The sequence below is a fragment of the Oxyura jamaicensis genome, chromosome 1 (genome assembly GCF_011077185.1).
Source record: "Oxyura jamaicensis isolate SHBP4307 breed ruddy duck chromosome 1, BPBGC_Ojam_1.0, whole genome shotgun sequence".
NCBI lineage: Eukaryota > Metazoa > Chordata > Aves > Anseriformes > Anatidae > Oxyura > Oxyura jamaicensis.
The window spans coordinates 142,019,763-142,031,844 of record NC_048893.1 but is presented as its reverse complement, the minus strand read 5'-3'; the positions used below and the strand labels follow the sequence as shown (position 1 = coordinate 142,031,844).

The 12,082-nt window shown below is 42.0% G+C and overlaps 1 protein-coding gene across 1 annotated transcript; it reads left to right on the top strand.

The window, feature by feature from the left end:
* The first annotated feature begins 2,066 nt into the window (after positions 1-2,066).
* LOC118161965 (coagulation factor X-like) lies at positions 2,067-10,044 on the top strand. The gene is made up of 5 exons (XM_035317806.1): positions 2,067-2,224; positions 4,671-4,802; positions 6,405-6,571; positions 7,267-7,384; positions 9,066-10,044. The coding sequence occupies exons 1-5, from the start codon at positions 2,149-2,151 to the stop codon at positions 9,611-9,613; spliced, it is 1,041 nt and encodes a 346-aa protein (XP_035173697.1). The 5' UTR covers positions 2,067-2,148; the 3' UTR covers positions 9,614-10,044.
* Positions 10,045-12,082: the final 2,038 nt, after the last annotated feature.

Here is a 12,082-nt window from a genome sequence, read left to right as displayed (position 1 = left end):
CTTCTGTCCTCTGGGTTCCTGTTTGTACTTTCTAGCCCCTTGTCCCACACGCACCCCATCATGGTGACACATCGCTTTTCACAGGGGAGTCCTCAGGCACATGTGCTACCCAAATCCTTTTTAAGTACTTGTGCTAAGGGCATTGTTCTGCTTCAGTGAAGCCTGAGGATCGAGGTGAAACTCAAGACCAAAGTGGACTGTGTAAGGTGCTGAGGTGGCTGAGGAGAGGACCTCCTTCTGGTAACTGTGGCAGTTTCTGGGTTTTACCAGCATGTCTTTATCAAGCCAAGTAGCACCCTGAGAGCAGGCGCAGAGCTGGTTTAACAGAGCAGCATGCAAGAGAGAGATGAAAGTCCATGTTTGTGTGCAGCATGACTATGCTTAGAGAGTGTCATTATTCTGTAGAATATGAGAGACTTTGTCCTTAGGCTTTGCAATCGTTGTTTATTTGTCCTTTACAAAACTTTCATCCAGTGCCAAGGTGCCTATAGTGCCCAAGGCTCAAAGGCTTCATATTCATTCCTTTTCCTGTAACATTGTCTCTGCCACACTGCTAAAGGGACATGCCTGCTTGCATGTTTCTCTTGCTGATGTCACTTTGGTCCTAACAAGGTTGTGGGCCTAAGAAGGCTATGGGCCTAATAAGGCCCATAAGGTTATGGGCCTAACAATGCTATGGGCTTAACAAAGCCTATAAGGTAATGGGCCTAACAAGGCCCTTAACCAACTCTACAACCAGCAAGAGAAGACAGAATAAACAACTCTACAGCCAGCAAGAGAAGACAGAATAAAAGCACGCTTGTTTATGCACACTAACAATTTTGGTGCAATTTCACCTAGCAAAATTCAAACAGGTCATAAGAGCTAGGCAAGAGGTAGAGCACACATCCGCTGTGAAAAATTGGTGGATTTTAAAATATGAAAATTCATTGTGGTAAGCAAATACCTAGGATAATAATTTCTTCACAGAAAGGGTGGTTAGGCATTGGAACAGGCTGCCCAGAAAGTGGTGGAGTCACTCCACCATTTAAGAGGCATGGTTTAGTAGTGGGATTTCACAATGTTAGGTAAATGGTTGGACTTGATAATATTAAGGGTCTTTTCCAACCTAAATGATTATATGATTATTCTATGAATAAGAAGATAAGGCATTGCTCAGGCTTAGTTCAAGATAATGTATCTGGGCAAGATCCTCTTGTGCATGAGGCAGTAGTTCTTGAAAAAATGAGGATTTTCTAAACTAAAGTATAGAAAGCCTGAGGAGAAGCACAGCAGCAGCTTTTATGCGTAAAAAAGAGAAAAAAAATGCTGCAGAGAAGTAGGAGATAATTGGATCTTCATGTCTGTGGTGAAAGTAGAAAGACACAGCCCATCTCATTTGCAGCAAGGAAGGTTCAAGGAGATCTCAGGGAAAACCTTCTGCCTTTGTGGCTATAAATTCCTCTAACAGAAGTTACCTGGGGAGCAGTGAAGTCTCAAATTCTGTAGTCTTTCATAAATGAGAAGTATCTAGCTGCCAGGAATACAACAGAATGAGGCTGCCCTAGGGAATAAAGGTGGACAAGCTGGCCTTCGTTGTGGTATCCTACAGCATGGCAGAGAAACACACTTCTGCAGGTGCCGTGTCCAACTGGAACCGATTGTCAGCTGAAGAACTGACCAGTATGGGCAGGTCCTCAGACTGCAAGGCCCTGTCAGCAGTTATTCCCATGGAGTGGTTTGAGCCAAAAAGAAAACAAATCATTCCAGAATGAGGTGGAAATTGATGCATTTGTGAAAGTTTTGCCTGGCTGGATGCTTGTGACAGAGACTGGATTTTGTGTACCCCAGAAGTGCCATCCAGGACCTCTGCATCTGTGTGGGACACCTGCTTACAGGCTCCACTGGATCGAAATCTTCAGCTCCACGCTGCCCTTGTGGTAGCTTTGCTGTCTTGAGGCACCTGCGAGCTGCCAGGGTGGCACTGCTGCGACAGAGTGGCTCTTGCTGTTCTAACATTGTCCTTTGCTGACACTGAGCCCAGGCTTTGCTCGTAGCGGTTTTGTTTTCTCATGAGTTAGTGACCTTTGCACTGCAGTGTTCCTCATTTAGCAGCTGCCCCAGAGCCCTGCAGAGAAACTGGAGGAAGATTCTCAGTGAGCTTGGACGATGGCAGTGATGGGTCACCGTGGAGCAGTGTGGTTTCTTCCCCTCCTCCTCTTTTTCTTGCAGACGGTGCAGACAGGTACAGCCTTCACTTTAACTCTTCTTTGTGCTGCTTTTCCCCAACCACACAGGTAATTAATTATTCGCCATCATTTGTGCTTTGTGAATCAGGGTGACATCAGGAAAAACTGGTAATTTTGTTTTCTTACTCACCATGCTCCCATTTTCCTGCTACAGTGCAACAATTTCCATGACTGAGTCACTGGGGAAATACTATTTTGGACTGAAATGACTGTGTCAGGATAAAGATGGGGTTAATACATTAGTACTCTATGCTTTCAACCTGACAGCATTATCAACGTCAATTCAGAAGCTACTGGGTAACAAAAATAACCCACGAGGTTTAAAAGTGCAGAGGGGAACCAGGACTCCACACCATCACCCAGTGTGCTTTTGTAAGTTTCAGCACAAGTGTCACATCCCTACTTGAGGTAGCATCCCACCTGTGCTTTGAAGTTGGAGCCTAAGATGCTTCTCTGTGGAGTAAGAGTATGGATCATACTGCAGACGTGATGTTAGCCTTGTTTAATTCTGTTGTAAAAGTCACATATAGATTACAGAGGAATGGCTGGACACAGCTGAACACCTGAGCAACCCAAATTGAAAGAGGGATTTTTTTTTTCACATCCCAGGGATGAGGTGAGAAAGGTCCCTAGTGGGAGACCCATTGTCCTAAGTCTTTGGGATGTTTCAGGGAAAATTTTCTCATACAAGTGTGTAGAAAGCAACTTTGGGCTATTCTGCCTTTGATTCTAATGAACAGGCTGTAAGTGGTTATTAATACTAAGAGTGAAGATGGTTTAGTTAAAAGCGATTATAAAATGATAGAGCTCATGAGGGAAGTAAAGAAAGAGAACAAGGGGACAAAATGAATGTATATTTAAACAAGAGAAAAGATATAACACTTCTATATAAAAAATGCTTATGATACATGTCCAAACTGTCCCAAGGTCAAGAAAGGACAGGAGGATTAATTAAAATTATGAGCTGCTTCAAGACTTTACCCCCAGAAGGAAGCACAGGAAAAAAATTATCAGTTCAATTCATTGAGGATCAGTATAAAAGAGTTGCAGTCACCCTGGCATAAAAACAGAAAAGCTAAGGCTTAAATAACATAAGATAAACATGATACAAAAATCAAGAGCTGATCTAAGAATACAGATATAGGAAGAGAGACCAAGGAGAATGTTAGTCTGCTCCCAATAGGGAAGAAAATCTTTGTTCCTTAAGGTATCAGATTATTTGTGTGCAGCAAGGAGAAAAGAAACTGCAGAGTTGCACCAGTCAGAAACAAATCACATCACCCCCATCTCATTTCCTCCAAGGACAGGATAACAGGCCACAAAAGATGCAGTACATCCCCATGATTTTATGTAATAGCAGACATCATAGCAGACAGAACAAGATGATCTGAATTAAACTCCTGAGAGGTTGTTCTGAAACAGTGCTAGGCAGTGCTTCACTGTCCAAGGAAAGATGGTGCAGAGTGCAGGGCTCCACACAGGTGAGCCTTAGGACCTCCAATATTCAGTATCTTCCCATGACATGAAGGATAGGAGAGAGGGTTTACCTATGGCATTTGTAGCAGATTCCAGATCAGAAGGACTACCATAAATCAAGATGAAAGTTCCAGACAATCTTGTGAAACTGGAACAGTGGTCCAGCATAAATAGGAGGCAATTTGTAGGAGCAAAAACAAAATACCTCCCTTAGCCCTACTATGCATAACCGAGGAAGTTTGTGAAATATGTAACAAAAGGAGGAAGGGAATTAAGTCTTCTCCATTTTCAGTAAGACAAACAGCTAGGACAAGAAGTAGTGGGATCATGCCATACTGTGGGAGACTCAGGATAGATATTATTATTATATTTTTTAGATATTATAAGGCTAGTTAAGGAGTGAATTAGGCTGCATGAATGAGCTGTGGAAACTCAACACAGACCTGTAGGAAGAGGTTAGATGACATCTGTTAGGACTGCTCCTTGCTCTCATGCCATTAGGAAGACTGCTCCCATTCTGCCTGTGACCTTGCAATGTCAGGGACTGCACTAAGGCAAGTAGTATGAACTGGGTAAGGATGGAAGAGGAGTAGTGTGAGGATCTACCATTGTCCAATATTTTATTTTTTACGGATACCTTAGTTGTTGCTATTTTGTTATTCTCCTTCCCTTCTGGTGAGTATGGATTATCTCAGCCTGTGTCAGCAAAGAGCTGACAGGAAGCTATCACAACATAAGATGTGAATGATAGCGGTCTCCCTCATGTTGACAGCCTACAGGTTTCTTAAAAATGTTTGTTGTGATGGCTGAGATTACTAGAGGCCTTTGACAGGAATTGCATAACAGAATTATACAAAATGGTGAGGGCTTTGACTAGTGCTTGTGAGTACAACTTCATGAGCTGCTTGTGCTTTTATGAAATTGCCATGAATATGGAACCTGCCTATAAATTTGCCTCCTTTGCAGTCCTATCAGACACGTGCAAGGTCAACAATGGGAACTGTGGACAGTTCTGCAAAGATGAGGATGAAGGAGTAGTATGTTCCTGTGTTGCTGGCTATGCTCTGGGTGATGACAACAAAACCTGCATTCCTGTAGGTATGAAGCCACACTTAAAGTTCATTCTATGGGAGGCACATCGCATTTCACTGCACTTTGGAAGTGCTGGTGTGCTGCAGTGCTGTTGTAGCATGAGGAATAATGTTCACTGATGACATGTTTCACATGGCTTGCTTGAAACGTTACCAACAAAAAGAAAAAGGTCTTAGTGAGAAGACATAATTTAAACAATATCAAATTGTACAACTGTGAGAAATGTGCAGTGGCCAAAATAGTGCACTAAAGTATTCCATGCAAATGTGTATGTTCTCAGAGCAGACTGCAAAACCCATGTTCCAGCAAGTCTGAAGCCACATGGGACACTGGTGGTTACAACAGGGCTGAGATGTCTCTTCTATAGACTGGAGCATTTTGCTCACTCTTCAGAAGATTTTGTTAGAAAAGAACAGTTTGCATTTCTCATGGGTGAAAATTGATTTCTGTCTTCAAGACCTCCAGTGTGTGCTGAACATCTGGAGATCAGAATGAGTAGAACCCAAGAAACTTCTCCCTTGACAAGATGCGTTCACCAGGACTCATAATTTTAGCAGTAGTGACATAATGTGACTGCAGTTATAGCTCCATTGTGTCTCTTCCTATATAATCTGATCAATTCTTTAAAAAGAATAATACCTTCTTCCTTCTAAAAACTAGTTTTCTATAGTTAACATATAGTAACTTAAAAAATAATAACTTCCAGCATTGAACTTAAACCCATCTGTTTTACCTGCAGTCACGCAAAGTGCACATTAACAATTATTAATCTTGCTGTATTCTTCTCTCTGTCTGATGAGATTTGTTATAAGTCCCTTGTTATTTAATACCAATTCTCTGTCATGAGCTTATAATTTCTAATATAGAATACTTTACCCAGTTTCCCAAATACAAAAGTTACGAGCAGGTACATGAAAAATTACACTAGGTCCATGAAAATAACAATGCCAGTAATGGAAGTTGTTTAACTACTAAATAGTTTGGAAATGCTGAACCCATGAGTAAGTTTTAGAACAAGTTTTTTATTATTATTTTTATTATTATTATTATTTTTTTTTTACAACCATCCTGGTCCCCTTCTTTTACACTTGTGATATTTTTGCTAATGTCATGAAAATTCTTGCTGAGCCAACCCTGATAAGGATACCTGAGTATCTAATTTGATTGCCATAATAAATTGTGTCAGCTGCTGTCAAAGAGTTTTCCTTGAACTGTTAAGAAAGTTCTCCCTCATTTTCACAAAGACTTGATTCCCTGAAAGCAACCTGTTTCCCTGCAAACAATTTTCCTCCCCTAAAGGTGTCTATCGATATCTCTAAAGGCAGTTTTGACTGCAAGACCCATGTTTTAGCAGGTTTGAGTCACTTATTGTTGTGAAGAGCGAGAGGTGCACAGAAAGTTCCTTTATTGGCCATGAAGGTGTCTGTTGCAATGAGGTCTGTCAGACTAGCTCTGATGAGTCTCAGTGTGGTAACAGCAGCGGGGTCTTCACAGCTGTTTGGGTAGGGTTGCAGATGGGAATGCCTTGCGGTCAGTAAGGGACAGGTGCCCCAAAGTCTCAGCACCATCTAGACATGGAGTACTATTGTCTCAATTTTGCCTTTGCAGTCAAGTTCCCATGTGGTAAACTTCAGAGGAAGCATGAAGTGGGTCGAGAAAGGGTTACAGCAAGTCCAGATGCTCGTCTTAAAAATGAGGAAGCCACTGAGGCCCCAAGCTACCAGCCTGAGGTAACAGAGGAGGCCAGCAGTTTACCCAGCACGTGTCCATGGCAGGTAAGGTGCCTTTGTCCTGAGAGGTTCAATGCCTGACCCAACTCAGGTCATTGAATCACAGAATTGTTAAGGTTGGAAGAGACCTCCAAGCTCACCTGGTCCAACCATCACCCTGCTACCACTGTCACCCACTAAACCATGTCCCTAAGCACCAGGTCCAACCTTTCCTTGAACACCCCCAAGATCAAGCACAATGCTGAGAGGAGGAGGCTAGGAGAGAACTAGGGTTGCTGATACTGGCTGTGGAGCTGGGCTTCTCCACAGTTCCCTGCCAGCCACCCAGATATTTGGGTTGCAGCATGGCAATTTTGAAAGAATGGCTGGAGTTGTTGTTATGACCAAGACTGAAGTGAAACAACAACAACAAAATAAACATCAACAACAACTACTGCCAACAGAAAGGAATATTGCTGTTATAATATAAGCCAAATTTCTTTAAAATATAACAACTGAAAAAGGTTGGTAAAATAACTAAGTATGCAGAGCCTACTTTGAGATGGGAAAAAGGTCTGTCTTGACAAGTTTCCCACTGTGGTAGCTACACCTGAGTGCTGCTCTCACCACCTCTGAATTAAGGATGCTTTTGGGAGGAAATACACATGAAAATTTCTGCTTTAAGAAAATTGCTTGAATCTTTGCTAGTTGTTCAGGATTTCTATGCACATTTTTGCACTTAGCTTTTTTTCTCTTTGCAGGCTGTTCTGGTTGGGAAGCATGGTAGCTGGTTCTGTGGGGGGACAATCCTGAATGAGTATTTTATACTTACTGCAGCTCATTGCGTTACTGATTCTAAGGAATTACAGGTTATCGTTGGTAAGTGGTTGTCCTTTTGTCCTCTACTTTTGTTGTGGTTTAACCCGGCCGGCAGCTAAACACCACACAGCCATTCGCTCACCCTCCCCCCTCCCTCTCTGGGATGGGGGAGAGAAACGGGAAAGTGAAGCCTGTGGTTTGAGATAAAGATAGTTTATTAATATAGAAAGTAGTAGTAATAATAATAATAATATGTACAAACAAGTGATGCACAATGCAATTGCTCACCACCCGCTGACCAATGCCCAGCCCAACCCTGAGCAGCCGGCCCCCCACCCTGGCTAGCCACCCCAGCATGCTGTCAGATGGTATGGAATACCCCTTTGGCCAGTTTGGGTCAGCTGTCATGGCTCTGTCCCCTCCCAGCTCTTGCTCCACCCCCAGCCTGCCCACTGGCAGGACAGAGCAAGGAGCTGAAAAGTCCTTGGCTTGGTGTAAGCAGTGCTCTGCAGCAATTAAAACATCAGCATGTTATCAGCACTCTTCTCATCCTAATCCAAAACACAGCACCCTACCAGCTACTCGGAGGAAAATTAACTCTGTCCTAACTGAAACCAGGACAACTTTAAAAATAAGTGCTACAAAAACACGTCCTGTGTTTGAGTGTCCATGTACAAGACACTGAACTATCCCAGACTTATTTCTCATTGTCTCATCTTGTCCCTTGACTAGCAATGAAATAAATGTTCGACCTGGTCAAATGGGCATTTCCTTTATGCCTGGTTTGGCCCAGTGTAGCTTGTATGTGATGCAAGCCAGGTATAAACCATGAAAGTATGTGGGTCATTGAGCTGAGCTGAATTAGTTAATTGGTCTATCATGACACCTTCATGCAATTTTCTGTGCTGGCCAAATCCTGAAGACTTCCAAATGCCACATTCAGACACTAACAATAAATGTTTTGACAGCATGTAGATACTAGTCTGAGACTGTTCTTGAAACCTTAAAAACATTATTTATTATGATATTTATCATAAATCATGTAATTTATGAAAAAAATAAAATTAAAAAAAAAGTAGTCTATCACAAATTCTAGGCACTAAAAATGGTATTCTGAGTCACAAAAATTTGCACTTGGCCTAAAACAGTAAATCAAAATCTGTGTTTGTCTAAACACCAATTTCCTGTCAATTTAATTCCAAAAGAGATCTCATACAAGTTGAGAATGAATAAATATAAATACGCTTCTATATTTCTGTATGCAGAATGTTAATGTTTTAAAAGACAGTCTTTTCTGTTTAAGTCTGTTTGACTATGATGCTCTACAAATGAGAGGGGCAAGATCCTACTCTTCTATATTGGGGTTTTGTTTGTACAGTAATGAGTGCCAGTGGGTATGTTGTAATGAAGGCCAAAACTTCACATGAAAATTGTCATTGAGACCATCATTCTGACAACAAACTTCCAATTTTAAACTTGCTTGGCATTTTGACAGTCATCTAAAAACCTCTCCTAAATGCATATAAACTGCTACAGCATCAGGATACAGGCCAGCTCTAGAATGTACTAAATGTAGAATAAAGGTACATTGTAAATGTAATGCTCTACATGTAAAATAAAATTTTGTACAGTAGAAATGTCTATACAAAGTACAAGGTACTTTAGTCCCATCTTTTACTGAGGAGCTGTTTGGACTTGCTGGTATTGTCTTGTTTACACCTGCTTTAAAAATCTGATACAGGGATGGTGGACAGAGAAGAGGAAGAGCTGAGTACTGCGACGCACAGAGTGGAAGAAATAATCCCGAATGCTCAATTTGATTCGAAGTCTTTTGACAGCGACATAGCCCTTATCAAATTAAGCGAACCTATCACATTTTCTGAGGATGTTATCCCAGCATGCCTTCCAGAAGAAGACTTTGCTAATGATGTTCTGATGAACCAAACATTCGGAATTATCAGTGGCTTTGGGAACATCTTTGAACGTGCGCGGCCAGTCAAAAGAATGAAAGTGCTTCAGGTCCCTTATGTGGACAGGGAAACTTGCAGGCATGCCCTTAAACATCTAGTCACAAGAAACATGTTCTGTGCAGGTTATAATAAAGATGGACAAGATGCTTGCCAAGGAGATGGAGGAGGCCCCCATGTAACCGAATACAAGGGCACTTACTTCGTTACTGGTATTATCAGCTGGGGAGAAGGGTGTGGAAAAGAAGGAAAATATGGAATATACACAAAATTGTCAAGTTTCTTACCATGGGTGAGAAGTGTTTTGACACAAAACCCTTAGCAGCTTGACGTTTAATCAACCTAATTGTCTTAGCCGTCAGATCTGATCCCTAAATAATACTTTTCTGTTTGTAAAATGCCTGCTAAAGTTCTGAGAGTTAGCACTTCCATTAAGAGATATCATCAGTTCCTTCATGAGCTCATGCCTGGTTTCCAGAAGGTGTGCTTGGACTTTGAACAGAGCTTGCTGGTTTTGGACAATAATGGAATGTCTTCAAATGCAATGTTTTAGGAGACCTTTTTGCTCTTACTGACGTTGTCTGAATTTGTCTAAGAGGCTTTGGCTGTGCTGATAAACCTTCTATTGAAAAGTTGCAACTAACTCAACTTTCCTGTGGCAGTACCTGCTTTATAGAAATAAACCTAGACAAGGATACCATCAAAGCAGGACACTACAAGAGCAGGCCAGCATTTCTAAAGCCTCTGGAAAAACTGCTTCATCTTCTTGCTTGTGTACAGAGGAAGAGCTGGAAAATGTGCAAACCACCAGTGCATCCACACATGAGTCTAAGTAACTGGGCATGTCACAGATACTAATGCCTTGTTAGATGAAGGTAAATGCTTGACTTCCCATAGGACCCCCACTGAAACCTCCAGTTATAATTCAGCCCTAACCTCTACAGTAAGAGAGGCAAACATGACATGTGGAGCTGTGGGTCACATGTGGACATGTTCCAGGGATTGCAGAGGCCATTGCAAAGAGCTTGCACTTGCTGCCCCATCCCCTCACTGCTGTCCATCTGTCCTCCCTGCCCAGCCCCACATTACCACTTGACCTGGCTCTGGGCAGCCCTAGTTTATTCATAACAAATTCCAAAAGACACAGAAACATTCAACGGGCTTCAATCTCTGTCTTTAGCTCAACGTGTATTCAGAGGAATCAGCCACATGAGCTTCTCCTTCCTCACCTGTCAATTTCTGCTTCTGCAGTGAAACAGCATCCACATCCTACTCAGATGCTCAGTACCAGATGAGAACAAATTCTGTCTGCAGGGACAGATTTACCCCAGCTGCTTAATTGCACAGAAAATTGCAGTTCCCACACAAGAGACACAGCAAGATACACATTACATTCTCTGTGCTCTGCCTATGTCAACCTTTAAAGTCCTCACAGAGAGGACAGAGTTGTAAGCGGCATTGAAAAGTCTGAATTCCAGATAAGCTCCAAACACTTTCCTATTTTCTTATTATCCCCTTCAGAGCATGTCAATGTTCTAGCAGTTTGCCTGAAAATTCCCCATTTAAGTTTCTGTGTGAGCTGTCCTTAACCATTTTTATCCTGAAGTCCAGGTTAGGTCAATGGGGAGATATAATCAGAGAAAACAGGAGGAAAATCATCAAGTCCTCATTCAAACGGCAGGGACTCCAGAGCGTTTTTTCTGAGTTTTTCATGAGGGAAAAGGATAGCTCATCTGAGGGCAAAATTAGCCTCCCTACTAAACCCCCTTTATCTGCCACTGAAGCTGCATCCAGGAGCTTGAGTGATATGGCAGTGTCTGTGCATAGGCTCTGCCATCTCTGGCTGATTCATAACCAGTTTTATTCCTTGAAATTTTGGTAGGGAAACGAAATTAAGATGGAAGTGTGTGTGTGCCGGGGCCGCCCCCCCGGGCGAAGGTAAAGGAACACCAAGGTGAAAGTAAAGAATGAATTCATTTTAATAACAAGTATTAACAACCCTTACTATTTTGGCAGTGTGCATACTGAAATATTAACACCGATTACTATTTTTAGCAACGTGTGCACAGAAATAGAAAAAGTCATCTGCAGAGATGTCAGAGTAGCTCCAAGATGTTTTTTGTTGTCGCTGCCAGGCTGGCAGGAGACTTGCACAGCCTAGTGGCTAGGCTCTAGTCCTCAAGGAAAGCTCCTGTGAGATCCACTGGAGAGAATCAAACCTCCTGGGGTTTCATTCCTCCCCTGGGATGTCCTGCAATCTGCAACCAAGCCAGAAGGGCAGTGCTGATGCTCCTCCAAAATGACCGCAAGTTTCTTCAGCTTTTATAAATGGTGATGCCCTTCAGAAAAGCTTTTTTTTTTCTTTTCTTTTTTCCTTTTTTTTTTTTTTTTTTTCCTGCATATAGTGAACTGGTTGGCTACTGTCCAGACATTTAACTGAATTATAACCCATTTTAACTGCACTAAGCACTAACCCTTTGCAGAAAAGTGTCTCCTCTGTTGGCTAGGCAAATTTCATCTGGCATTTTTGTAGCTTTTGTACACAAGAGAACTGCTGCTGCTTATAAACAGGCATACCAGTAACTGTGCTTCATACAAGGAGAGTGTACATCGACAAATGAGTCAAATTAACTTGTGTCACTCATTGCTAGCTCTTGACCAAGTCTACACATCATCCCATTCACCTGTATCAGACCGATTGATGTCTAAGACTAGGCTGAGGGATGCAGTCTCATTTTGTTGATCCTGATCTGTTGCCTGCAAGTGATTGTTTCTTCTTTAATTTGAAAAA